General features: G+C 44.7%; 1 protein-coding gene across 3 annotated transcripts in view; it reads left to right on the top strand.

Annotated features, from left to right (window-relative positions):
- The window catches only part of QRSL1 (glutaminyl-tRNA amidotransferase subunit QRSL1), a 54,327-nt gene that overhangs the window by 15,516 nt on the left and 12,588 nt on the right, over positions 1 to 26,223 (top strand). For all 3 annotated transcript variants that reach the window (XM_029595323.1, XM_029595325.1, XM_029595324.1), the window contains 4 exons: positions 7,638 to 7,813; positions 7,908 to 8,020; positions 9,203 to 9,395; positions 24,491 to 24,608. In XM_029595323.1, the coding sequence (XP_029451183.1) occupies positions 7,638 to 7,813; positions 7,908 to 8,020; positions 9,203 to 9,395; positions 24,491 to 24,608 (600 nt within the window). The remainder of the gene's footprint in view (positions 1 to 7,637; positions 7,814 to 7,907; positions 8,021 to 9,202; positions 9,396 to 24,490; positions 24,609 to 26,223) is intronic.

The following is a 26,223-nucleotide window of genomic DNA, read 5'->3' as shown; positions in this document are numbered from 1 at the left end:
TTTAGCGAAAGTACATACCTCTAAAATGTCACCCGGAGCGCGCAGGCTCTCACAGGTGTCTGACATTTAAACACAGGAAAAGGCGCGAACGTGACAGATTTCGCGAGAGCTGTCAAAATTTTCTTGACAGTTCCCGCGAGAGCCGTCAAGAGCCAGCAAATCTCGATGGATCCATCCCTAATAGAAACAGATGCCACTCAATTTCTCTGTTGAGGGCCCTGGGGGGCAACCGTATCAAGCATGAAGATCCACCTCTGCTCCCTCCGGCCCAAGGCCTCGGGGAAGTCCCCGCCCCGAAGAGGGGGACGTACAACCTCAATTACTGAAAAAAGGAGATCGGAGACGGTGTGACCAAATTCAATCCAGTGCAAAACCAGGGGCTCATCTACTCTATGAAGGCGAATATTTGGGCAATGCTCAATCATGCGAGTCTTAACATCCGAGTGGTTTTGCCTACATAGAGTAGAGAGCAGGGACATTTTATAATGTACACTACACCCTTTGTAAAGCAGTCTGATGTAGAGCGGAGTTTAAAGATACGCCCCGTTCGAGGGTGTGTGAACTCAGAGGACGATGTCGTATGGCTGCACATAGTGCAGCGGCCACATGGACCGTGTATTCCAAAATTGTCAGGACTATCATCTGAAGGAGATGTGTGGACCAGCCGGTCCCGCAGATTTTTCCCCCGTCTAAAAGTAAAACGTAATGAACTGTCAAACAATTCAGTCATAGCCAAAGATGCCCAATGTCTCCTAATCATCGTGGAAATGGCTCTCCCCTGAATCGAGAATGGTAAAATGCAGTTGTTAGTATCGTCTTCTGAGTGAGTAGACTGTAAAAATAGCCATTCCCGGTTAGAGTACAACGCCCTTTTAAAGGCCCGTTTAACCACTCTATGCGGGTAACCGCGCTCTATAAATCGTTCACTCATCAAGCGCGCTTGTACCAAAAATTCTGAACGGGTAGAACACAATCGGCGTAAACGTAAAAATTGTCCAGAGGGAATGTTATCCCGGCACGCACTACGCGAGCGCAAGTGGACCCGTGGCAGTGACTGAGGAAACAGTCTTTAATTTATCTTCCCGGGCACTCTCAGATAGTGAATTGAGTGTCTTACGGAAGGGGCTTTCCTTTGTTCCCACAATTAAGGGGGATATGTTTGAGGTGTTTACACACCTTCATCGTTTCTTTAGGTTACTGAGGCTTAAACTGTTCTTTAAGGATACTGCACCCACCGTTGACTTGTCAGTTGTGCGGCCTCGGTCTCGATGGATCCCTCCTGGCCCCATTGATGCCACGCTTGGGGCATTTGAACGTCTAGTCAGCAGGGATGTACATAATATTTTTTCTCATACACCATTTGTTCGATATAATTTGACTAGGGCTGAGTCAAACGCTTTAGTCACCCTGTCGGGGGACCATTCCATCACTATTAAACCGGCGGACAAAGGAGGTGGAATAGTGGTCCAGGATCGCTCTGATTATGATTGTGAAGCACTTCGGCAATTGAGCGATCAATCTTTTTATAAACCACTACTGACTGACCCCACTGAGTCATTGAAGAATAACATTAAACTAATAGTGCAACATGCTGCTGACCGACATATGATTACTGCCAAGGAGCAAAAGTTTTTGACGACACCCTTCCCTATAATGCCACAATTTTATACATTACCCAAAATTCACAAAACCCTGATACACCCCCCGGGTCGCCCCATCGTCGCTGGCATTGGCTCTCTCCTTGAACCGTTGTCACAATTTGTGGATTGTTTTTTGAAGCCCTTTGTGCCACTGATTCGATCCTATGTGAGGGATTCTACACATCTCATTTCTTTGCTATCGGAACTGAGTTATCCAACTGGCTCTTTTTTTTCTGGTCACGTTGGATGTGGTCTCTCTGTACTCCAACATACCTCAAAATGAGGCCTTACAGGTTATTTCAGATACTTTAGATAAACGATCTCATCCGCATCGCGTGTCTATCTCTTTTTTAACTCAACTAGCAGAGATCGCGCTTACCAATAATTTTTTTCGGTTTCAGAATGCCCACTTTCAACAGGTTAAAGGCACGGCTATGGGGGCCACCATGGCCCCCAGTTTGGCGTGTTTGTTCATGGACCATTTTGAGTGTCAGAATGTTTACCCTTCCGAATGGTCTCAGTTCATATACGCATGGCGTCGTTATATTGACGATGTACTGCTTATCTGGACGGGGACTGATATTCAGTTTTATTGTTTCTTGGATTGGCTTAACTCAGTGAGTTCACATATTCAATTTAATTCTTGTATCCATCCACGGACAATAGCGTTTTTGGACATCACTATAACTACTGGGGTAGACGGTTTTGACACCACCCTCTATCGCAAAGACACAGACCGTAACACTTTGTTGCAGTATCAGAGTTGCCATCCCCGTGCTTTGCGGGATAACATTCCCTCTGGACAATTTTTACGTTTACGCCGATTGTGTTCTACCCGTTCAGAATTTTTGGTACAAGCGCGCTTGATGAGTGAACGATTTATAGAGCGCGGTTACCCGCATAGAGTGGTTAAACGGGCCTTTAAAAGGGCGTTGTACTCTAACCGGGAATGGCTATTTTTACAGTCTACTCACTCAGAAGACGATACTAACAACTGCATTTTACCATTCTCGATTCAGGGGAGAGCCATTTCCACGATGATTAGGAGACATTGGGCATCTTTGGCTATGACTGAATTGTTTGACAGTTCATTACGTTTTACTTTTAGACGGGGGAAAAATCTGCGGGACCGGCTGGTCCACACATCTCCTTCAGATGATAGTCCTGACAATTTTGGAATACACGGTCCATGTGGCCGCTGCACTATGTGCAGCCATACGACATCGTCCTCTGAGTTCACACACCCTCGAACGGGGCGTATCTTTAAACTCCGCTCTACATCAGACTGCTTTACAAAGGGTGTAGTGTACATTATAAAATGTCCCTGCTCTCTACTCTATGTAGGCAAAACCACTCGGATGTTAAAGACTCGCATGATTGAGCATTGCCCAAATATTCGCCTTCATAGAGTAGATGAGCCCCTGGTTTTGCACTGGATTGAATTTGGTCACACCGTCTCCGATCTCCTTTTTTCAGTAATTGAGGTTGTACGTCCCCCTCTTCGGGGCGGGGACTTCCCCGAGGCCTTGGGCCGGAGGGAGCAGAGGTGGATCTTCATGCTTGATACGGTTGCCCCCCAGGGCCTCAACAGAGAAATTGAGTGGCATCTGTTCTATTAGGGATGGATCCATCGAGATTTGCTGGCTCTTGACGGCTCTCGCGGGAACTGTCAAGAAAATTTTGACAGCTCTCGCGAAATCTGTCACGTTCGCGCCTTTTCCTGTGTTTAAATGTCAGACACCTGTGAGAGCCTGCGCGCTCCGGGTGACATTTTAGAGGTATGTACTTTCGCTAAACGGATGTTACAACGTAGCCTTTCTCACCAATTATTTGAGTTGATTTGTATCTGTTTTTACACTTTAGATTTGAATGTACCCCTGGTTCCCCCCCGACGCAGCCTGGCGAAACACGGGACCGTGTCGGGGGACCGAGTTTAAAGTATTACTTGGAATTCATGGAGTTGCCTGTTTGAACTATATATATCCTTGATGTTCAATTTTTCAAGTAAAGTATACCATAGAAATTAATGGTGATTAAACTTTTATCCTGCACCAGCGTACTGTGATACTTGCTTATGTGCAAGGTTTTGCTTCTTTTCTTTCTAGACTTCAATTACCCCAATATTGACTGGGTAAATGTATCATCGGGTCACGCTAGAGAGATAACGTTCCTGGATGGAATAAATGATAGCTTTATGGAGCAATTGGTTCAGGAACCAACGAAAGAGGGAGCAATTTTAGATCTAATTCTCAGTGGAGCACAGGACTTGGTGAGAGAGGTAATGGTGGTGGGCCGCTTGGCAATAGTGATCATAATATGATCAAATCTGATTTAATGACTGGAAGAGGAACAGTGTGCAAATCCAAGGCTCTCGTGCTAAACTTTCAAAAGGGAAACTTTGATAAAATGAGAAAAATTGTTAGAAAAAAACTGAAAGGAGCAGCTACAAAAGTAAAAAATGTCCAAGAGGCGTGGTCATTGTTAAAAAATACCATTCTAGAAGCACAGTCCAGATGTATTCCACACATTAAGAACGGTGGAAAGAAGGCAAAATGATTACAGGCATGGTTAAAAGGGGAGGTGAAAGAAGCTATTTTAGCCAAAAGATCTTCATTCAAAAATTGGAAGAAGGATCCAACAGAAGAAAATAGGATAAAGCATAAACGTTGGCAAGTTAAATGTAAGACATTGATAAGACAGGCTAAGAGAGAATTTGAAAAGAAGTTGGCTGTAGAGGCAAAAACTCACAATAAAAACTTTTTTAAATATATCCGAAGCAGAAAGCCTGTGAGGGAGTCAGTTGGACCGTTAGATGATCGAGGGGTTAAAGGGGCACTTAGAGAAGATAAGGCCATCGTGGAAAGATTAAATGATTTCTTTGCTTCGGTGTTTACTGAAGAGGATGTTGGGGAGGTACCCATAATGGAGAAGGTTTTCATGGGTAATGATTCAGATGGACTGAATCAAATCACGGTGAACCTAGAAGATGTGGTAGGCCTGATTGACAAACTGAAGAGTAGTAAATGACCTGGACCGGATGGTATACACCCCAGAGTTCTGAAGGAAATAAAAAATGAAATTTCAGACCTATTAGTAAAAATTTGTAACCTATCATTAAAATCATCCATTGTACCTGAAGACTGGAGGATAGCAAATGTAACCCCAATATTTAAAAAGGGCTCCAGGGGCAATCCGGGAAACTACAGACCGGTTAGCCTGACTTCAGTGCCAGGAAAAATAGTGGAAAGTGTTCTAAACAACAAAATCACAGAACATATAGAAAGACTTGGTTTAATGGAACAAAGTCAGCATGGCTTTACCCAGGGCAAGTCTTGCCTCACAAATCTGCTTCACTTTTTTGAAGGCGTTAATAAACATGTGGATAAAGGTGAACCGGTAGATGTAGTATACTTGGATTTTCAGAAGGCATTTGACAAAGTTCCTCATGAGAGGCTTCTAGGAAAAGTAAAAAGTCATGGGATAGGTGGCGATGTCCTTTCGTGGATTGCAAACTGGCTAAAAGACAGGAAACAGAGAATAGGATTAAATGGACAATTTTCTCAGTGGAAGGGAGTGAACAGTGGAGTGCCTCAGGGATCTGTATTGGGACCCTTACTTTTCAATATATTTATAAATGATCTGGAAAGAAATACGACGAGTGAGATAATCAAATTTGCAGATGACACAAAATTGTTCAGAGTAGTTAAATCCCAAGCAGATTGTGATAAATTGCAGGAAGACCTTGTGAGACTGGAAAATTGGGCATCCAAATGGCAGATGAAATTTAATGTGGATAAGTGCAAGGTGATGCATATAGGGAAAAATAACCCATGCTATAATTACACAATGTTGGGTTCCATATTAGGTGTTACAACCCAAGAAAGAGATCTAGGCGTCATAGTGGATAACACATTGAAATCGTCGGTTCAGTGTGCTACGGCAGTCAAAAAAGCAAACAGAATGTTGGGAATTATTAGGAAGGGAATGGTGAATAAAACGGAAAATGTCATAATGCCTCTGTATCGCTCCATGGTGAGACCGTACCTTGAATACTATGTACAATTCTGGTCGCCACATCTCAGAAAAGATATAATTGCGATGGAGAAGGTACAGAGAAGGGCTACCAAAATAAGGGGAATGGAACAGCTGCCCTATGAGGAAAGACTAAAGAGGTTAGGACTTTTCAGCTTGGAGCAGAGACGGCTGAGGGGGGATATGATAGAGGTGTTTAAAATCATGAGAGGTCTAGAACGGGTAGATATGAATCGGTTATTTACTCTTTCGGATAGTAGAAAGACTAGGGGGCACTCCATGAAGGCACATGGGGCACATTTAAAACTAATCGGAGAAAGTTCTTTTTTACTCAATGCACAATTAAACTCTGGAATTTGTTGCCAGAGGATGTGGTTAGTGCAGTTAGTGTAGCTGTGTTTAAAAAAGGATTGGATAAGTTCTTGGAGGAAAAGTCCATTACCTGCTATTAGTTCACTTAGAGAATAGCCACTGCCATTAGCAACAGTAACATAGAATAGACTTAGTTTTTGGGTACTTGCCAGGTTCTTATGGCCTGGATTGGCCACTGTTGGAAACAGGATGCTGGGCTTGGTGGACCCTTGGTCTGACCCAGTATGGCATTTTCTTATGTTCTTAAGTAGACTGAGGCACAGTCTACCCCCTGAATGTATTTTAAATTCCAGTTCTTATTGAATTTTTTATTTTATTTTATTTTTAAGTTTATAAAATGTCAGAATACACCTGTATGAAGAATTGTTAATGTGTGGTATAATTGGGGGAGAAGATTATCTTTTACACTATTTTATCCCTTTTGGTAGTTCTCTAGCATGGTTTTCATACTCAAAAATAAAGCTCTCATTAATATTAATATATAAAAACATATATTGGGGGGGGAGAGAGTTTATTCCTAGTCAGCTTTATCTCCCAGTGAAAGAATTACCTCCACGATCCAAACCCTGCACAGATATCTCCACGGCGCCTAAACCCTGCACAGATTGCCCCCAAGCATTGATCTCTCCCTGTACGTACCCAGATCAGTCCAGACTCCTGGGGTCATTCCCCCCCTGCTAGCAGATGGAGACAGAGAACAGCTTCGCTGACCTTGCATCATAAACCTCAGTGCCCCCTGCAGTTCCTCAGTATTTCTGTGTCTCAACAGATGGCAGAGGGTGTGAATCCTGCAGTTCTGCAGCTTTCTAGTTTTTTACAGCAATTTTTTTTTTTTTTCCTTTTGAGGTTTCCTCCTGGGGATTTCTTTTGTTTTTGGTTTTTTGTTTGTTTGTTTTTTAGAATCCTTGTGGGTTCTGCTCTGTCCGGTTGAGGCGGCCGAGCTGGGGGTTGGTGCCCTTGTTTTTTTCAATAGTATGTCCACAATGGCTTTTGAAGAGAATACCGAATGGCTGAGGTCACTGCAGGGTTATATCTAAGGTGACATCAGCTTTGAAACCTGACTCTGTCTCCATCTGCTAGCAGGGAGAGTACATAAACCATTGGTCCTGAGTCCATCTGTCTACACTAAGGAAATTATCAGGAAAGTAATTTCCTAATTTCTTCTTTCCTACACCCATATATTGTCTGGACAGAACTGCAGTTCAAGTTCAGTTGTGTGCCTTCTGCCTGTAACTCTGGAGCTGTTGTGACCTTTTAGTAGCAGGAGAGAAACAAGAGAGTGTGGGGATTGCATGCATGAGCAAAGCAGCACATCCTTATGGATGTCAACTGAAGGGTATAGGCCTGAGGTGAGCAATGGACCACGCTGGGTACAAATTCCCTTTCTCTCTCCCGCCTACTCACGGTCTCGTTAATTGGGTAATAGCAAGAATTTAGTGTCTCCCCTTTCTCTTCTGGAAGTTTTCCTCTCTGGGAGCGTGCTGCCGTGCCATCATGCCCAAAAGGGTTTCAGCAGTATGGAAGTGAACAGAGCACTGGGATCCTGTTTGTATGTGTGTGCCGTGCCCATCACAGTTCTGTTTCTACCCCTAGGGCTTTAGGATCGGACACAGGAGGCTCCACCAGAAACCCTGCAGCCCTCTGCGGCATTGTGGGCCTTAAACCTACCTACGGGCTGCTTTCTCGCCACGGCCTCATCCCACTAGTGAACTCGATGGACGTGCCAGGGATTCTGACCAGATGCGTGGACGATACAGCGGTTGTATTGGGTATGAAGAGTGTAGATGTCGTTGGGTGCTGTTTGAGGGTTCAGGGTGGGTGCGTGTTGCTGCCTGCAGTTCATTGTCTTATTTCATGTTACAGGCATGCTCGCTGGGCATGACCCCAAAGATTCCACCACAGTCCAGAGCGCCTTTCAGCCATTCACGCTGCCCAGCAACGTAGATGTCAGCAAGCTGTGCATTGGGATACCCCAGGTAATGGTCCTAGTAATTTCTCAGGCACGCTCCCGGGCCCCTACCCACCCCTTCTTCCATTGTGTGGGGAGTTTTTCATGGGCCTTCCATTTACAGTGTTCACAGCAGCGGTCCTTTGATAGCTCAGCAAAGAGCCTTGGGAAAATAGAAACCAAGGCCGTCTGGGAGACGAGCTCTCTATTACCGGGCAAAAAGAGAGAGAATGCACTTGTATTTTATCATTCGCTTGCCTTGTGGCTTCAGGCTCACTTGGAAACTCTTCCTACCAGGACCACGGCACCATGAGCCTCCATTTGCAGCTACCAATGATTTCCAACCCCTCCCCCCTTCCCTGCTCTTCACCACCTCCTCGTCCACTTGCCCCTCTCCTCCCCTATTCCCCTCCCTATGCTGATGACTAGATGGGCTCATTGGGGTTTTTTCTACTGTCATCTGCTCTCTCTCTGTATTGATCCTCTCTCCCTCCTCTTCTTCTGTGCCCTCCCTAAGATCTCATTTCTATACCAAATCTTCTTCGTCTCTTCATTGTACTCATTGCTAAGATCTCTTTCCCCCATCCAAAATAGTGTAAAAAAAAACAAAACGTTTTGCTGCTAAGCTTATGATTCTTCAATATTTATATGGACATTAATCTTATTTAGGATTTTTGTATGAATATTTTTAGTGGGTGGATGTTTTGTTTTTATTAATGCTGTGAAATTTGTTACAATTGTAATTAAAAAATTTCTATTATAGATATTAATTTGTGCACTATTTGTTCCCTCATGAGTGACTGTATACCTAGGAATTAGTTGGGGACTATTTATATAAAAAACTTACTGTCCGTTTTGCTTGATTGTGTGTATATCTATCTATCCATATAATCCAGACATATAGGACAGATCAAACTTTATTTTATAAAGTGAATTAAATTTGCATTATTTAATATGCAGAGTTATGCAAATATATGTTGATATGCTGCATAATTGTCTAACTCTTACTGCAGAATGTACCCTTGACCTGCTTTAGGAAACTGGGGACTATAATAAACAGTCACGAGGGATTAAAAATTAACTTGTCTAACACCAAAATCTCTTTTTTGGGGGGGGGGAGAGGAAGTGTTTGTTGCAGGACATTTTCTGAGTGAGATCCTATCCCTCATCCACCATTGCCCGTGTGACTGATTTTAATCGCGTCTTCCAGGAGTATCACGCCCCGGGGCTGTCTCGAGAGACCCTAGCTGTGTGGACTAAAGCCGCCGACCGCTTGGAGAACGCAGGGGCCAAAGTCGTGGCAGTGTCGCTGCCCCACACCCGCTACTCCATCGTTTGTTACCATGTCCTGTGCACCGCCGAGGTGGCTTCAAACATGGCCAGATTTGATGGGCTGGAGTACGGTAAGCCCTGGCTCTTTTTCCCCAGCCCTGCTTTACTCCTTGCAGACGTCTCTGCCGCTCCTCCCTCCCTAGATGGCATGCAGTGCGAGCTGTGTAGGAGACGGAGAGAAATAAAAGTGCACTTACCTGGAATACCAAATAAAAATTCTCAATGACAGAATAATTCTTTCCTGACCCCAGATCTGGCGATGGGCTCAGAATTGCCGGATTAATGCTCTTCCCTAGCGTGCAGCTGCAAAATCAGACCCTCTGACCTCTTTTTTCCTCTTAAAAACTTGTTCATTGCATATCTGAGGTGACCTTAGTGTGCACAACTGCTAGGAAACTGCTGCGTAATTTTAGCATGCTATGGGGTACAAAAGAGAGGTTCTTTGAACGTGCTGAAATCAGTTAACCCCTGAATCATCGGGGATGCTCCCTGCTTCTGTTTGTAACTGCTTTGGGAAAAACATCACTTGCAGCCAGTGTTCTCTCTAATGTTTTGTGCGCTGCGTCTTCCTGTGTGCACTTTTTTTAAAATTTCTTTACGACCTGGGCACACATAGGCATCTTACAGGGAATGTTGCTCGCCACATTCATTTGTACAATTAAGGTGACAAGGGTCAATCTAGGAGCTGGCTCTGTCTAGCAGGCCGCGAAGTCAATATTCAAAGGCTTCGGGTAACTTTTGGAGTTAACCGGACAAAATCCCAAATTTACAAATTTCCTGCCACTCCCTGGCTAAGTTTTTTTACAGGGGTAACTAATCATCCGCCCAGAATTTAGCCAGGTAACAAGAGTTTCAATCCAACAGTGATGCTGTTCCAAGTATTTTTGCTTCTCTTAAAGAGGGCTTATGGATAAGGATCTTCCAGAGGGAAATGCATCTGCCCAGTTTGTGAAATCTTCCTTTTGTCTAGTTTCCAAATCTATAACTTGTGGCAGGATGTCTTACTGTCCTGTTACGATATGTACAGGGGAAGGGAGATTTGCAGCCTGCCTAATCCAAGAAAGACTCAAGCTGGCTTACAGTACTGTTAGAATTGAAGTACATTAAGTCCTTGCCCCAGTGAGCTTATAGCAGGAGACAAATGCACTTGCCTGAGGTCGCAAGGAGCATCGGTGGGGGAGAGCAGAATTTGAACTCTGATTCGCAGCCCGCAGCTCTCAACCACCAGGCCACTCTTCCACACTTGAATGTGCAGGAAAAAGAGGGGGGTGGGTCTCGTGCGGCCAGCAGTGACTTTCATCCCGCCTAGAACTAGCAGAAGGCCCTGTCTTTAATTTCTCCAGAAAAACAGGGTCTGCACGAGAAGGCATTCTGCTGCAAGTTGCATCTAATGAAATTGATAAATTATAGCCCACCACGCCACAGTTCATAGCAAGGTACAATGAATAATACTGATAAAATGATAAACTAGACAGGAGCAGTTTCTTTTCAAAGTTTTTGTTTGAAAGTATAATTCATCCCTACCACGCCCCAGACTTAGGGGTTATTACTGAATATCCCGAGTTTTCCATTTTTTTTTTTCTAGTTCACAAGAAATTATGGATGAGAAATTTTTCTTGAGAAAAATATGCTTCTCCTCTTTTTTTGAAGGCTGCATCTTGGATATCTCATTATTCAGGCAGCAAGCTGACAGAAAAGAGAAGGTGGTTAATAGGTTGCATCAAGGCTGTCTGCCCGCTGACCGTTCTCCCGGGAAAATGGTTTCTGAATAATAAGACTTCTGCCACAAGTCAGCGCTTCTGAGATGAGACAAAATGAGGGTTTCAGGAATGGAAGAACGTTCTTTCCCCTGCCGTCCGAATAGTGAAAAACACCTTGGTTCCACACATTTCCTGTCCCCTTTAAGGAGGAAAGGCACATCCTTGTGTTTGTGGCTCTCTAGGGTTCAGCTGTTTGCTAAAATGTCACTGAGAGAGGGGGACAGAGTGACACAGATACTGGAGTTAAAGAAACATTTAGCAGAGTGACAGATTGGGGCTGGAGAGAAGGGATGGTGAAGGATGGGAGAGAGGGGCTAGCATGGAAATATGTGGGATGGGGCACATGGGCTGCAGTGGAGGGAAGGGACAGAGGGGTTCATGTGGACTAACTCTAAGGAGCAGGAAAGAGTATGTTTTGTGAATTTACATAAGAAGTTACCATACTGGATCAGTCCAAGAGTCCATCAAGCCCAGCCTCCTGTCTCCAACAGTGGCCAATCCAGCCTACAAGTACCTGGCAAGTACCCAAACACTAAGTATATCCCATTCCCTAAGTCAACTTGATTAATAGCAGTTAATGGACTTCTCCAAGAACGTATCCAAACCTTTTTTAAACCCAGCTTCAGTAACTGCTCCAACCACATCCTCTTGCAACAAATTCCAGAGCTTAATTGTGCGTTGAGTGAAAAAGAATTTTCTCTGATTAGTTTTAAATGTGCTATTTGCTAACTTCATGGAATGCCCCCTAGTCCTTCTATTATCTGAAAGAGTAAATAACCGATACACACTTACCTATTCTAGACATCTCATGATTTTAAAGACCTCTAGCATATCCCCCCTCAGCCGTCTCTTCTCCAAGCTGAACAACCCTAACCTCTTCAGCCTTTCCTCATAGGGGAGCTGTTCCATCCCCTTTATCATTTTGGTTGCCCTTCTCTGTACCTTCTCCATCGCAACTATATCTTTTTTGAGATGCAGTGACCAGAATTGTACACAGTATTCAAGGTGCGGTCACACCATGGAGAGATACAGAGGCATTATGATATTTTCCATTGTATTAACCATTCCCTTCCTATTAATTCCTAACATTCTGTTTGCTTTTTTGACTGCTGCAGCACACACAATTTCAATAATTTACCACTATGATGCCTAGATCTTTTTCCTGGGTGGTAGCTCCTAATATGGAACCTAACATCATGTAACTACAGCAAGGGTTATTTTTCCTTATGTGCATCACCTAGCACTTATCCACATTAAATTTCATCTGCTATTTGGATGCCCAATCTTCCAGTCTCACAATTTATCACAATCCGCTTGTGATTTAACTGTGCTGACTAATTTTGTATCAACTGCAAATTTGATTTCCTCACTCGTCGTATTCCTTTCCAGATTATTTATAAATATATTGAAAAGCACCGGTCCAAATACAGATCCCTGAGGCACTCCACTGTTTACCCTTTTCCACTGAGAAGGTTGACCATTTAATCCTACTCTGTTTCCTGACTTTTAACCAGTTTGTAATCCACAAAAGGACATCGGCTTTTCTCATGATTTTCTAGTTTTCTTAGAAGCCTCTCATGAAGGACTTTGGATTTTCAGAAGGAATTTGACAAATGCACTACATCTATTGGGTCACCTTTATCCACATGTTTATTAACCCCTTCAAAAAGTGAAGCAGATTTGTGAGGCAAGACTTGCCTTGGGTAAAGCCATGCTGACTGTGTTCCATTAAACCATGTCTTTCTATATGTTCTGTGATTTTGATCTTTAGAACACTTTCCACTATTTTTCCCGACACTGAAGTCAGGCTCACTGGTCTATAGTTTCCCGGATCGCCCCTTGAGACCTTTTTAAATATTGGGTTACATTTGCCACCCTCCGGTCTTCAGGTACAATGTGTGGACTCACTGGCTTGTACAGGCTCTGAAAAGGTCTTCATGGTGAAGTCTGTACATGAGGTAAATAACATCTTTTCATCTTCTGTCCTTGATGCGTGATGGGAACAGGCAGAAAGTCCATTAAGAGCATTTGATTTTCCTTCTCTTTGTCTCATTGTACAGCTGGATCTGGGCTCCTTGCCAGATCTGTCTCCTCATCAGAGCCTGATTTATTGTATTAGTGACTTAACTTAAATGGTATTTTTTAACAGTGCTGCAAGATAAAACCTTTACTTTGTCTAAATGTGCTTTGTGACATTATTTTATGTCCGCATCAAGCTACTAATAAGATGGCATTCCTTTGGTGTGGGCAGGCTGCGAGCTTTCAGCCCAGAAGTTCCTGGGTTAGCTTGGGCACAGTGGCCATTGTGCACATCAGGGATGTTTCTGCCAGTGATGGTGAGTGTTCCCTGTGGGAAGGCAGGTAGCATGCTTTTCTTTCAGAGGAACTGCACCCACTAAGATTTGTAGAGTTCAGCATGCCAGTATACTTGACAAGTTCATAATATAGAAACCTACAAGCAGGCTACCTCTGGGGCGCATGGCCAGGCAGCTCGTCTGCATGAAATCTTCATGAAAGGGTAAGATGAGAAGGAACAGCGCTGCTCATGTTACCTGATTATAGGTGGATAAACAGAGACACAGCATGAGAAGTTAATGTGTCGATGGCAGAGTTAGAACTGGAACTTGCATCCTTGGGCTTCCGAGTTTGCAATATGGACCCAATGTTCAAGCTTGTGTTCCAGATTGCGCTTTACTGCCGTCATACAACTCCTGAAGGAATTCTGCGCACAAAAATTAAAAATTCTGCATTCTTTATATTGGTCTGAATAACACAATATACATGACAGTCTTTAAGTAAAAAAGTTATTACTTAGAGATGCAGAGTTTAAAATATTTTGTGCAGAATTTCCCTGGAAGTTCACTGTACGAGTATCTCTTCCACCCTCTCTCCCTACTCCCCTGGCCAGTCTCTTTTCACTTTGCCCTCTCAGGCCCCAATTGCTCCACCTGCCACTATCTCTCCCCTCCCACCTCTAGGCTCAACCCCTTCCACTCTGTCTTCACTCCCAGAGTTTAACCCCTCTCTCAGTACTGTCCTCACACAGGCTCCCTTTATCCCTCTCTCTCACACACGAACACAGGCTTCCTCTCTCTAGTGCACATACACACCCCCTCATATAGGCTCCTTCCTTGTACGTACCCGGATCAATCCAGACTGCTGGGTTTTGCCTCCCTTCCAGCAGATGGAGACAGAAACATTTTGAGGGCACCCCTCTTAACCTAGTGTGCCATCTGCAGATCCTCAGTATTTCTCTGTCGCCAGCAGTTGGAGGAGGTGCAAAACCTGCGGTCTTGAACCTTTCCTTTTGGGGGTTGAATACTTAAAAAAAAAAAAAAAGGAATAATTTTAAACTAAGGCTGTCAAGTAGGGCAGGAAGCTTTCAGCAGTCCTCCCAGGGAGTTGGTAGGTTCTAGGGGGACCATCCTCCCTGGTGGTAGGTTTTCAGGCAGCTTGGGTTGGTGACCCAGTTAGTTCCCTTCCCTTAGCGCTGAGGGTGATAGCCGGTGGTCCGGTTCCCTCCTCTCTCCCTCCAGAGACCCGGTGCCACCTTGCCGGAGCTTTACTCAACAAAAAAATAAATAAATAAAAAGGAACAGGAGGCTCAAGCCACAAGTGCTCGCTGTCTCTGCAGCAGGGCTGAGTCGCGGCAGGGTCTACAGCGGGGTATCTTCGGGGAGTGAGCCGTGTTTCCTGGTTGGTCCGATGCTCTCAGGTCCCACTCCTCTTTTTTTTTCTGGGGCTTAAGGTTGGCACTGCCCATGTGCGTGCTGGGGTCCAGAGGACATGCCAAGTAGTGTCAGCTGTGAGGCCTGCGAGAAGCAGGCAGTGCGGCTTTCCCGGGCAGGCCTCGCTACGTGGTGCCTCTCCGGCAGGGAGGGAGCGTCTTGTGCAGTAGCAGGTCTGGCGGCCAGATCCCGTGGTGCGGTTAAACGGGCCACCGGGAGGGAGAGCAAGGCGGATCCATTCCCATTGACCGTGGGAACGGTGGCCATTTTGAATTCTTTCATGCCGGCCTTGGTCATCGGGCAGGGGAGGGGATCTTCCTCCTGCTCTTTCACCGGCAGGGGGGGATTCCTGGGGATCTCCAGGACTCCCGTTTTGATCTCCCTGAGGATCAGCCTGTTCCCCCAGAGGGGGATTTAAGGGGTCCACCTGGGTTTTCAGTAGACTTTGTTTTGCTTATGCACCAGGCCTACTTGGCCTTCCAGGTCCAGCTGGGTGGGCCTCAGCTACCAGAGGGGCCACACAGGAAACTCCCCAGGTGGCTGGAGCTGCAGGGGTCCATTCGGGTCCGGAGAGTTCACAGCCTCTCAGAAGATCTACCATCGACGGAGCCTGGGCTCGGGCAGGCCTTGGGTGATGACGCGGCAGATCTGGGAGAGGTGCTGGAGAGGGCGGCACCGTTGGACAGGGACGATCCCAAGGTGGTCCGCCTTTTTCAGAGGGATGAACTTAATCCCATTATATACCGCATGACCTGGTGGAGCTGGGCATCACGGCTCCTCTGGAGGACCCCAGCCAGAGTACGGTGGATCCAGTCCTTGCAGGATTACGGGGACTATCTGATTTTTCTTCTCCCTCAGATGATCCAACAGCTGATGGCCTGGGAGTGGGATACTCCAGAGGCAGGCTTGCGCATGGGTAGAGCTATGGATAAGCTCTACTCGTTGCCGAAAGATATCCTGGAGCTACTGAATGCTTCAGTGTCTGCAGTCACCAAGAGGACCACTATTTCGGTGGCCGGGGCAGCAGCCCTTAAAGACCTCCAGGACAGGAAACTTGAGGTTCACCTTAAACGTATATTTAAAGTCTCGGCCCTGGGAAACCGTGCAGTTGTTTGCAGTAGCCTCATGCTCCGTGAGGGCCTCAGATAGGTGCAGCAACTCCTGAGTACCAGAGACCTTCCTCCTCAGGAGTCAGCCCAGGTAGAACGTTTGGAGGCGGTGGTAGCCTATGGGGTGGATGCCTTATATGGCCTCCTTCGGACTTCCTCTAGAACTATGGTGTTGGCTGTTTCCTCCAGAAGACTTTTATGGTTGTGCAATTGGTCGGCTGATGTTTCCTCCAAGGCGCAACTTAGTGCACTTCTCTTCAAAGGAAAGTTCCTCTTTGGTGAGGATTTGGAATAACTCATTAAGTCTTTGGGTGACAATAAGGTGCATAAATTGCCAGAGGATCGACCGAAGAGCTCCAGAGGGTTTCCTCTGACCTGATCTCATTTTTGGAGTCAGCGGCGTTTTCGTTCCAACAGATCCTCCAGTGTGGGACAATGACAACCCTCGGGGAAGTCTCATTCCTGGTCTCAGTCCTTTTGGAGTTGTCGGAGGCCGTGATGGTTCCGGTCCGGGGTCCCTCGCCCCTATGTCCTCTCAATGAGATATGGCGGACCCATTCCTCCGTGCCGGTCATTGGGGGACGGCTGTCCCTTTTCTTCGAGGAATGGGTCAAGATAATGTCAGACCAGTGGGTACTCAGTATCATCGCTTAAGGCTATGCTTTAGAATTTGCTCGGCCACTCCGGGACCTCTTTCTAATCTCTCCATGTGGAGTGCCTGCAAAGAGGTGAATAGTTCAACAGACCATCCACAGGCTGGAATTTCTGGGGGTCATTGTACCCGTCCCTTCAGAAGAATGGAGTACGGGACGTTACTCCATTTACTTTGTGGTACCAAAGAAGGAAGGTTCCTTCTGTCCCATTTTGGACCTGAAGAAGGTGAACAGAGCTCTCAAGATACCACATTTCCAGATGGAGACTCTGCATTCTGACATCGTGGCAGTGGGCACTGGCGAGTTCTTGGCTTCTCTGGATCTAACTGAGGCGTTTCTGCACATAGGGATTCGTAACACTCATCAGCGGTTTCTCCGGTTCATAGTCCTGGGCATGCATTTTCAATTTTGCGCTCTCCCATTCAGTCTAGCGACAGCGCCGCATACATTCACCAAGGTGATGGTGGTCGTGGTGGCGGCCATTCACAAGGAAGGAGTTCTAGTTCATCCGTACCTGGACGACTGGCTCAAACGGGCGAAGTCGGAAGCTCTTTGCAAGTAGTCAGTGGACATGGTCTTGCACCATCTGCAATCCATCGGGTGGATCGTCAATTAGGCAAAAAGTCATCTGCAACCTTCTCAGGTCCTACACTTCCTGGGAGCCCGGTTCGACACCCGAGTGGGCATAGACTTCCTACCGGAAGAGAGGGCCGCCAAGCTCCAGTCACAAGTTCGACGCCTTCTGGCGACATCCTCACCCAGGGTCTGGGATTATCTGCAAGTTCTGGGCTCCAGGGCCTCGACTCTGGAGTTAGTACCATGGGCCTTTGCTCATAGGAGGCCCTTTCATAGAGCATGGTTGTCCCGTTGGGATCCGAAGTCTGAGGAGTTTCAGGTCCTCTTACCGCTCCCGGACTTCACCAGGGACAGTCTCCGATGGTGGTTGGTGCCAGACCACTTGAAGTGCGGAGAGGATCTCGAGGTGCCTCAGTGGGTGGTAGTAACCACGGACACCAGCCTCACCGGCTGGGGAGCAATATGCCAGTCTCACTCAGTTCAAGGCCAATGGTTGCAGAAGGAGGTGTCGTGATCCATCAATTGGCTCGAGACAAGAGCGGTGAGGTTGGCGTTGCAGAGATTTCTCTCGCTCTGGAGCAACTGGGAAGTGCGGGAAGTGTGTGAGGGCCTCTTTAAAAGACTTAACTCTGAAAATGGTGTTTTTGGTGGCGATTTGTTCTTCTAAGAGGGTTTCAGAATTGCAAGCTCTTTCTGGCCGGGAACCTTTTTTGCGGATTTCAGATACGGGAGTCTCCCTCCTAACGGTTCCTTCCTTTCTTGCTAAGGTGGTTTCAGCTTTCCATTTGAAACAATCTGTGGAATTACCATCTTTTTCCAATGTAAAAGCAGATTCTTCTCACTGGCGAGAATTGAGGCACTTGGATGTTGAGAGACTCTTTTTGCGTTATCTTGAAGTTAATAACTCCTTTTGCCTCTCGGATCTTCTTTTCTTTCTATGGAGCGGTCCTAACAGGGGCCAAAAGGCGTCCAAAGCGTCTATTGCCTGCTGGTTGAAAGAAGCTATTGCTTCCACATACATCTGTTATGGTCGCCCAGTGCCGAAGGATTTGAAAGCGCATTCCACTTGTTCACAAACAGCTTCCTGGGCGGAAAGTCAGTTGGTGTCGCCGCAAGAAATTTTGCAGGGCAGCGACCTGGAAGTCTTTGCATACTTTTTCCAGACATCATCGTTTGGACATCCAGGCTTAGTCAATTTCGGTGACAGTGTCATCTGAGCTGGACTCTCCGGATCCAACCCCAGAGAGGGCAGCTTGTGTACATCCCAGCAGTCTGGACTGATCCGGGTACGTACAGGAAAGGAAAATTAGTTCTTACCTGTTAATTTTCGTTCCTGTAGTACCACAGATCAGACACCAAGGAATGTCCAAGTAAAATCTTTATTTGAGAGGAGACTTATATTTTGTGCGTGTGCCCAATTCAGGCCGAGTTTCGCCCCACCAGGGGCTGCCTCAGGGGCTAAAATTAACAAATAAATAAACAAAGTGAACAATACCGGACATACATAAATCAAATAAACATATAATTAAAAAACAAACAATGTTTAAAAAGGGTAACACATAAATAAATTAGAACATAAATGATTAAAATGTATTGAAAACATAACAAAACTGGAGTAAAGCAAGACATAATGGATGCAATGGAATATCATCATTTTACCTGTATATAGATGAACACTAAATGAGCCAGAAAGTTTGCTTTACTTTAGTGCGCCAAAATTCACACACTTTTAGTCTGCAAAAAATTAGAAAAATTAACAAAAAGAAGAGGCCTCTAATGCAAATTACAATCTAAAAATAAAAAAAATAACAAAATAAGCAAATAAAAATATGAAAATAAAGTGGAAGATGAACGATTATGATTTGGCTTAACACGCAGGCACTCAATTGACGTCTAAAAATAGAAATAGTAGTGAGGGTCTAATGCAAATACGAAATCTGTCACTATAAAACCTATGTAGGGCTCTCAACTGTAAAAACATGCTTGATGAATAATAATCTAAGAGTACAGCTTCTAAATAATTAAAAATTGTTTGTGAAATAGCCTTTAGGGCCAACTATTACTTGTACATATCGATCTTAAAACACAAACCAACAACTAACTAAAACCAACACACAGTGGCTGATTTGTAGAAAAATACATGACTCGCTGTAAAGTTAGTTTTTTGGAGCACAGTCAGAATGGTTCCCCATTGAGAGCAAAGCCGCTGGCAATGGTTTTATCGCCGTACCTCTTGGCGTTCACATGTTTTTCTCTGCATTGGTTAAATAGCCACCATTAAATTCAGAAGGCATTTTTTTCACATAGGCACACTAAGTCATTTAATTGATTCTTTCATGTGACACTTCATGTATATTTTTTTACATTTTTTAGCATGTTTCACACAAATCAGCCACTGTGTGTTGGTTTTAGTTAGTTGTTGGTTTGTGTTTTAAGATCAATATGTACATTATTTGTTTTTTAATTATATGTTTCTTTGATTTATGTATGTCCGGTATTGTTCACTTTGTTTATTTGTTAATTTTAGCCCCTGAGGCAGCCCCTGGTGGGGCGAAACTCAGCCTGAGTCGGGCACATGCACAAAATATACGTCTCCTCTCAATTAAAGATTTTACTTGGACATTCCTTGGTGTCTAATCTACATTATTGCCTAAACGGCCTTCTTAGACAACCTACCCTCCTGTTTTTTTGGTACCACAGATCAGTCCAGATGCCCGCCCATTGAGAGTCTGCTCGCACTGTCATTCTAATGGGCCTTAGCCAGAAAAAAAAATAAGGCCTATCTTTTTTTTATCGGAAGGAGGGTATAGGTCTATCTTTCTCCTGTGCAGAAAGTTTACTTCTTTATAGTTCTTGATTACTTAATTCTTCCTTGTCCGTTACTTGACATGCTTGTTCAATAATCTTATACAAATGCTTGGGTACTGTTATACTGAGGATCTGCAGGTGGCACACTAGGTTAAGAGGGATGCCCTCAAAAGTTTTTCTCTGTCCATCTGCTGGAAGGGAGGCAAAACCCAGCAGTCTGGACTGATCCGTGGTACTACAGGAATGAAAATTATCTAGTAAGAACTAATTTCCACCGCCTCCACTGGGAAAACCGTTCTACACATCTACCACCCTCTCTGTAAAGAAATATTTCTTAAGATTACTCCTGAGTCTACCCCCCTTTCAATCTCATTATGACCCTGCATACCTGTGTTTGTGACAAATATTATGGATGTCTCTTTGTAATCCGCCCCGAAACTCGATGGGTGCGGAATATAAATTCCTTTTAAATAAATAAATAAAATAGAGCCTCCTTTCTGTTGAAAGAGGCTCGCCTCCTGTACATGGAAACCTTGGCAGCATTTAAAAATAAAAAAAAAATGTAAGTGCAAAAAGATTCTGTCTTTATCTTCTTTTTTCTGTAACCAGTCTTGAAAATTTGTTAGCAATATATCTTCCTATGCAAACATGACCAATGTCCAAATATAATTCACAGTAAGGAAAGAAAATTAAGTGCTAATAACCTTAATCTGTGGTCTCATGTCCTCGCTGGGCTCCAGACCCATTCCTAAGGAGCACCTTCAAAGTTCTGTCATTCACCACTTCTCTCTCTGTTTACTTCTTTCATCGCCATAAAACAGATGGAATGACCTGCTCCGGCATAGCACTAAAATATATGATTTCATCAAATCGCAACAAGAAATATTTCCACGGCACCCCAATCGGCGTTTTACTTAAAATACAGTGCCCCAACCCGGCCAGTGCTGCCTTTATCAGGGGCAATCAAAAAAGCTCCTGTATAGACTGCCTTTCCTCTAGGGTGTACATGTTTAGATCTTTAAGTCTATCCCCATATGCTTTAGAACGAAGACCCCCGACCCTTTTAGTAGCCTCCCTCTGCACAGACTCCATGCTATTTATGTCCTTTTGAAGGTGCGGGCTCCAGAACTGTTCACAGTATTCCAAGTGAGGTCTCACCAGGGACATTTGCAGGGGCAGTATCACCTCCCTTTTTCTGCTGCCCTTTCCTCTCCCTAGGCAGCCAAGCGTCTTTCTGGCTTTTGCCGTCGCTTTATCCACTTGTTTTGATCTGAAATGCTAATTGCTGCTTTGATGGATGTATACTGCTACACTGTTTAGTGCGGTGCAGACAACGACAAGAGAAGCATTTCTCCACAATCAAGTGTCATGTCAACTCTGCTGAAATATCACCTTAAGGAACTTACCACTGTACATCTAAAATTTTATAAATGTATAGTGTCTAGTTGTGGGGGGGGAGAGGGGAACGAGGCTTAGGACAACGTTAGCTCCTGTCTGGTCACGTCTGAAGCATGCATTTCAGTGTTTGGCACATAATCTGAAAGAAAAATCAATCACCACCTGCTGAAATGGGGGAGCGTGCTTGTGAAAGACTGTCCAAGAGACAGCGGGGAGGATTTTATTACGCTGTACAAATGTATACCAATGGATCCTGCGAGCATCCCATGGCGGGATCTTAGCACCCAAAATACAGTCCAGACAAGTGGGCATCCTCGCCATATACAAGGCTACTTGATTGTCCACTTTCATAGGCAGGGCTTCTCGTCTGGAAAAAGAAAAGGTGAAACTGTGAATATTTTGGCTGGTGGGCATTATCACAGCTGGAACATTAAGGGGGTGGGGTTTAAAAACTGCCCTTGTTGACGCAAAAGTGTGTGCTTAATTTTAAGAAGGGAAAATATCCCAGAAAAACTTCCCATGTACATTTACAACCGATAATCTGGGCAGGTAGGTTTTTCTGAGAGAAACCCCACTCGTACCTTTGAACGTTCAGAAATCTGTGCCTGGGTGTGAAGCCCTCCCCTCCCTGCCCCAGGAACTCCTATGGTCCCTGCAGTTGGAGGTACCCGCATACAGGATGGTCCATTTTCCTGCAGAAATCTCTTTAGAAGTGACCCTCTAAGTGCCCTCAAAACAAAATCTGGACACCAGTTGCGGAGAGGGAAAAAAATCAGGATGAGGGTGTCCGATGATTCAGGGCCAAGCTGATTTCCAGATTTGGGATCAGGAAAACCTTTTTGTTTTTGTGGGGGCTGTTGGATTGGTCAGAGAGGCAGAGCATGCTTTTTCGCCTTCTCCGGAAGCCAGAGCCGTAAAGACAGGAGTTGAATAGATAAGAGCCCTCGTCTCCTTTCAGACTTGAGTGGCTAGGAAGTGGGTTGCGTGATATCGCGTGCCGCTTGCAGAAAAGGCGCCATGCTGCTCTCGTTCTCCTCCTTGACTGCCATGAGGATGGGCCCAGGCCCTTCAAAACTCAAGACACTGGCCCAGGATAATTTATTTATTTATTTATTTAAGGTTTTTTTATACCGGCATTCATGAACTCGTTCACATCATGTCTGTTTACAGAAAACAGGGGTGCGGATAATACAACCAAAAAACATAAATAACGTGATGAAGAGAAGCTTTTCAATTGCTTTGTCTTGTGAGGGCCAAGCTTTTCAATTTGTCTTGTGAGGGCCAAGCTTTTCAATTGCTTTGTCTTGTGAGGGCCAACACATGGCAAGGTGTGTGATTGTTGCTTGTGTATGGCTCAGGTGCTTTTCGGAGGTGCAACGTCAACAGTGAAGCTTATGCATCTGCACAACCTAAAGTTAACCAAGAAAAACAATTCCCCCATTCTATGAGTTTATAAAAGCATTCTTTTTTTTTTAAGTAAGCTCTAAATCTTTTGTTAGAGTGTTGATGTATTTGTATCTCTGGCGAGAGGTAATACCCTTAACAGGAGAGGAAATGCCAACTCTAACCATGAGGTTTATTATGTATTCCACTGATGTGTGTGTGTTTGTAGGGCCTTATATAGATACACACACAGCAACTTGGATAAAATAAGAGCATAAGAAATTTCCATGCTGGGTCAGACCAAGGGTCAATCAAGCCCAGCATCCTGTTACCAACAGAGGCCAAACCAGGCCACAAGAACCTGGCAATTACCCAAACACTAAGAAGATCCCAAGCTACTGATGCAATTAATAGCAGTGGCTATTCCCTAATTAAACTTGATTAATAGCCGTTAATGGACTTCTCCTCCAAGAACTTATCCAAACCTTTTTTGAACCCAGCTACACTAACTGCACTAACCACATCCTCTGGCAGCAAATTCCAGAGCTTTATTGTGCTTTGAGTGAAAAAGAATTTTCTCAGATTAGTCTTAAATGTGCTACTTGCTAACTTCATGGAATGCCCCCTAGTCCTTCTATTATTCGACAGTGTAAATAACCGATTCACATCTACTCGTTCAAGACCTCTCATGATCTTTAAGACCTCTATCATATCCCCGCTCAGCCGTCTCTTCTCAAAGTTGAACAGCCCTAACCTCTTCAGCCTTTCCTCATAGGGGAGCTCTTCCATCCCCTTTATCATTTTGGCTGCCCTTCTCTGTACCTTCTCCATCGCAACTATATCTTTTTTGAGATGCGTGGACCAGAATTGTGGTCTCACCATGGAGTGATATAGAGGCATTATGATATCCTCTGTTTTATTGACCATTCCCTTCCTAATAATTCCTAACATTCTGTTTGCTTTTTTGACTGCTGCAGCACACTGAGCCGACTATTTTAAAGTATTATCCACTATGATGCCTCGATCTTTTTCCTGGGTGGTAGCTCCTAATATGGAACCTAACATCGTGTAACTACAGCAAGGGTTATTTTTCCCTATATGCAACAACTTGCACTTGTCCACATTAAATTTCATCTGCCATTTGGATGCCCAATTTTCCAGTCTCACAAGGTCCTCCTGTAATGTATCACAGTCTGCTTGTGATTTAACTACTCTGAACAATTTTGTATCATCCGCAAATTTTGTTAACCTCACTCGTCGTATTCCTTTCCAGATCATTTATATATATATATATTGAAAAGCACCAGTCCAAGTACAGATCCCTGACTTTTTACTTTTCCTAGAAGCCTCTCATGAGGAACTTTGTCAAATGCCTTCTGAAAATCCAAGTACACAGCAGATTTGTGAGGCAAGACTTGCCTTGGGTAAAGCCATGCTGACTTTTTTCCATTAAACCATGTCTTTCTATATGTTCTGGGATTTTGATGTTTAGAACACTTTCCACTTTCCACTATTTTTCCTGGCACTGAAGTCAGGCTAACCGGCCTTGCCCAAAGTCACAAGGAGCGGCAGGGGGAGAAGCAGGATTTTGAACCCTGGCTAGCGGATCCCTGCTCTTAACTCCTCCACTTTCCCTGGGCCTTTACTTAGAAGAGCAGCACTGTGCTTGAATCAGATAAATCCTCTTCTTCCTGTTAATAGTTTGGTAACTCTGTATGACGGCTTGTTGGGTTTGCTTGAGGCTTTTCCAGGACACCGCTGCGACGTAGACAGCTCCACCGAAGCCATGTACGCTGCCACCAGGAGGGAAGGCTTCAACGACGTTGTACGAGGCCGGATCCTGTCGGGAACCTTTTTCCTATTAAAAGAGTAAGATTACCACCTTTTCAGAGCTACTTGGCATGCTTGTAAAATGCTTGTGTAGTGGCTTATTTTGCTAGGTTGAAAGAAAACTGCTCCGTGTAACATGTAGACAGTCCATGTTATGAATCGTAGCATTCGCTCTGTATCAACTGGGAATGTGTTTTTGCAGTTGGTCCTGGAAAGTTTCAGCTGATGGGAACAGCCATGACCTAAAGCATCAGATTAGGTGGAGAGGGGAAGGAGGGCAAGGAAACAGCTGCAAGAATTCTGAAAAACCTCAAGATAAAAGAGCGAGTTTTTGCTCGGCCTAGTGGGGCAGTCTGCAGCCTTTCCAGGGGCATTTTTTAAAATCTTTTGCAGGTGGGCACAGTTTGCTTTTTGCAAAGATGAGTCTGCTAAATTTAGTGGGAAATTGAGCAAGCAGAGGTAGTAGCTGCGTCAGTCAGACGATCATTATTTATTTTCTACATTTATGCATCACAACTCATGAATAAATAAATAACCATGTATACGACCGTACATAAAAATCACATCTCAGGCTGTAAGAACAATTATGAAACTGCACAATACAACTTAAACATCAACACAATTATAAATGAATAAGCAGTATTTAAATACAGCCTCCTTCACCTCGTACAATATCCCTAGTCAGTGCCAGTGCATCCTTTTTCAGTCTTAATCGTAAGTCTCCTCTCCTTTTGTACTATTGCAGTTGTCTTCCATTTTTGCATACTTCTGTATTAAAGTATGTGCATGTTATACTACGACCCCTTTCTATGACATGCATGCTTTCTGTGCATCAGCAGAAATGCAGGCACTTAAGTAGCTGGGTCTCTCTAGCAGGCTACACATTCTGTAGTAACTAAAAACCCCTGGTCAAAGTGCAGGGGCTGTTGTAGCCCGGTGTGTCTGGCAGCTACACAAGGGATCTGGGATGAGGCTCACTAGTAATGAAGTTATTTAGGTTGTACTGTGTTGATAGACCCAGCTACTAGTGAGATTCTAACAGGCAGGTTGCAAATTCCTATTAGCTACAAGCACTTACATAGCCGGGTCTGACTGGCAGGCTATGCATGGGACATTGGAGGCCCAATGCTTGGGCAATGGCTATGCTAGTAGTGTTGGCTATTTAGATGATTAGAGATTTTGGGGGTTAGGCATGGAAAAGATGAGTGTGGAGGGAGCCAAGTAGGGATCTTGTATGATCTTCTGCCCAAGATGATGGAGTATGAAGGAGGAAGACAAAAAAAGCCTATCCTGGATAAGGAGAAATCTTGCAGGTGTCGTCACTGTGTAGCTGAGCTGCTGGGATGAATCCTTAGCAGTGTAGACAGGAAAATTAGGCAGACTGCAGGGGCCGCAAGCTCTCTTTCTGGCATCATTCACTATTTCTACTTTTTCTGCAGGAGCTATTGCCTGCTTGGGGGGTCTTTACACTGAAGGCGTCACATTGGGCTATCTGCCTAACTCAATGGGTCATCTTGAATAAAAGTGAGCCCGAAACCGGAGCCAACCCGCTGAGCTAGGTGGCACGTAGACCTGGGTCTCAAATTGTTCATTTAAAGATTTTGCTAAGGTGTTGGCCTCCTGTTTGGAAAGTATACTGCCTCAACTAATGCAT

The sequence above is a fragment of the Rhinatrema bivittatum genome, chromosome 3 (genome assembly GCF_901001135.1).
Source record: "Rhinatrema bivittatum chromosome 3, aRhiBiv1.1, whole genome shotgun sequence".
In the NCBI taxonomy this organism is placed as follows: domain Eukaryota; kingdom Metazoa; phylum Chordata; class Amphibia; order Gymnophiona; family Rhinatrematidae; genus Rhinatrema; species Rhinatrema bivittatum.
The sequence above is the reverse complement of the archived record's forward strand: the minus strand, read 5'-3'. Positions and strand labels throughout refer to the sequence as shown.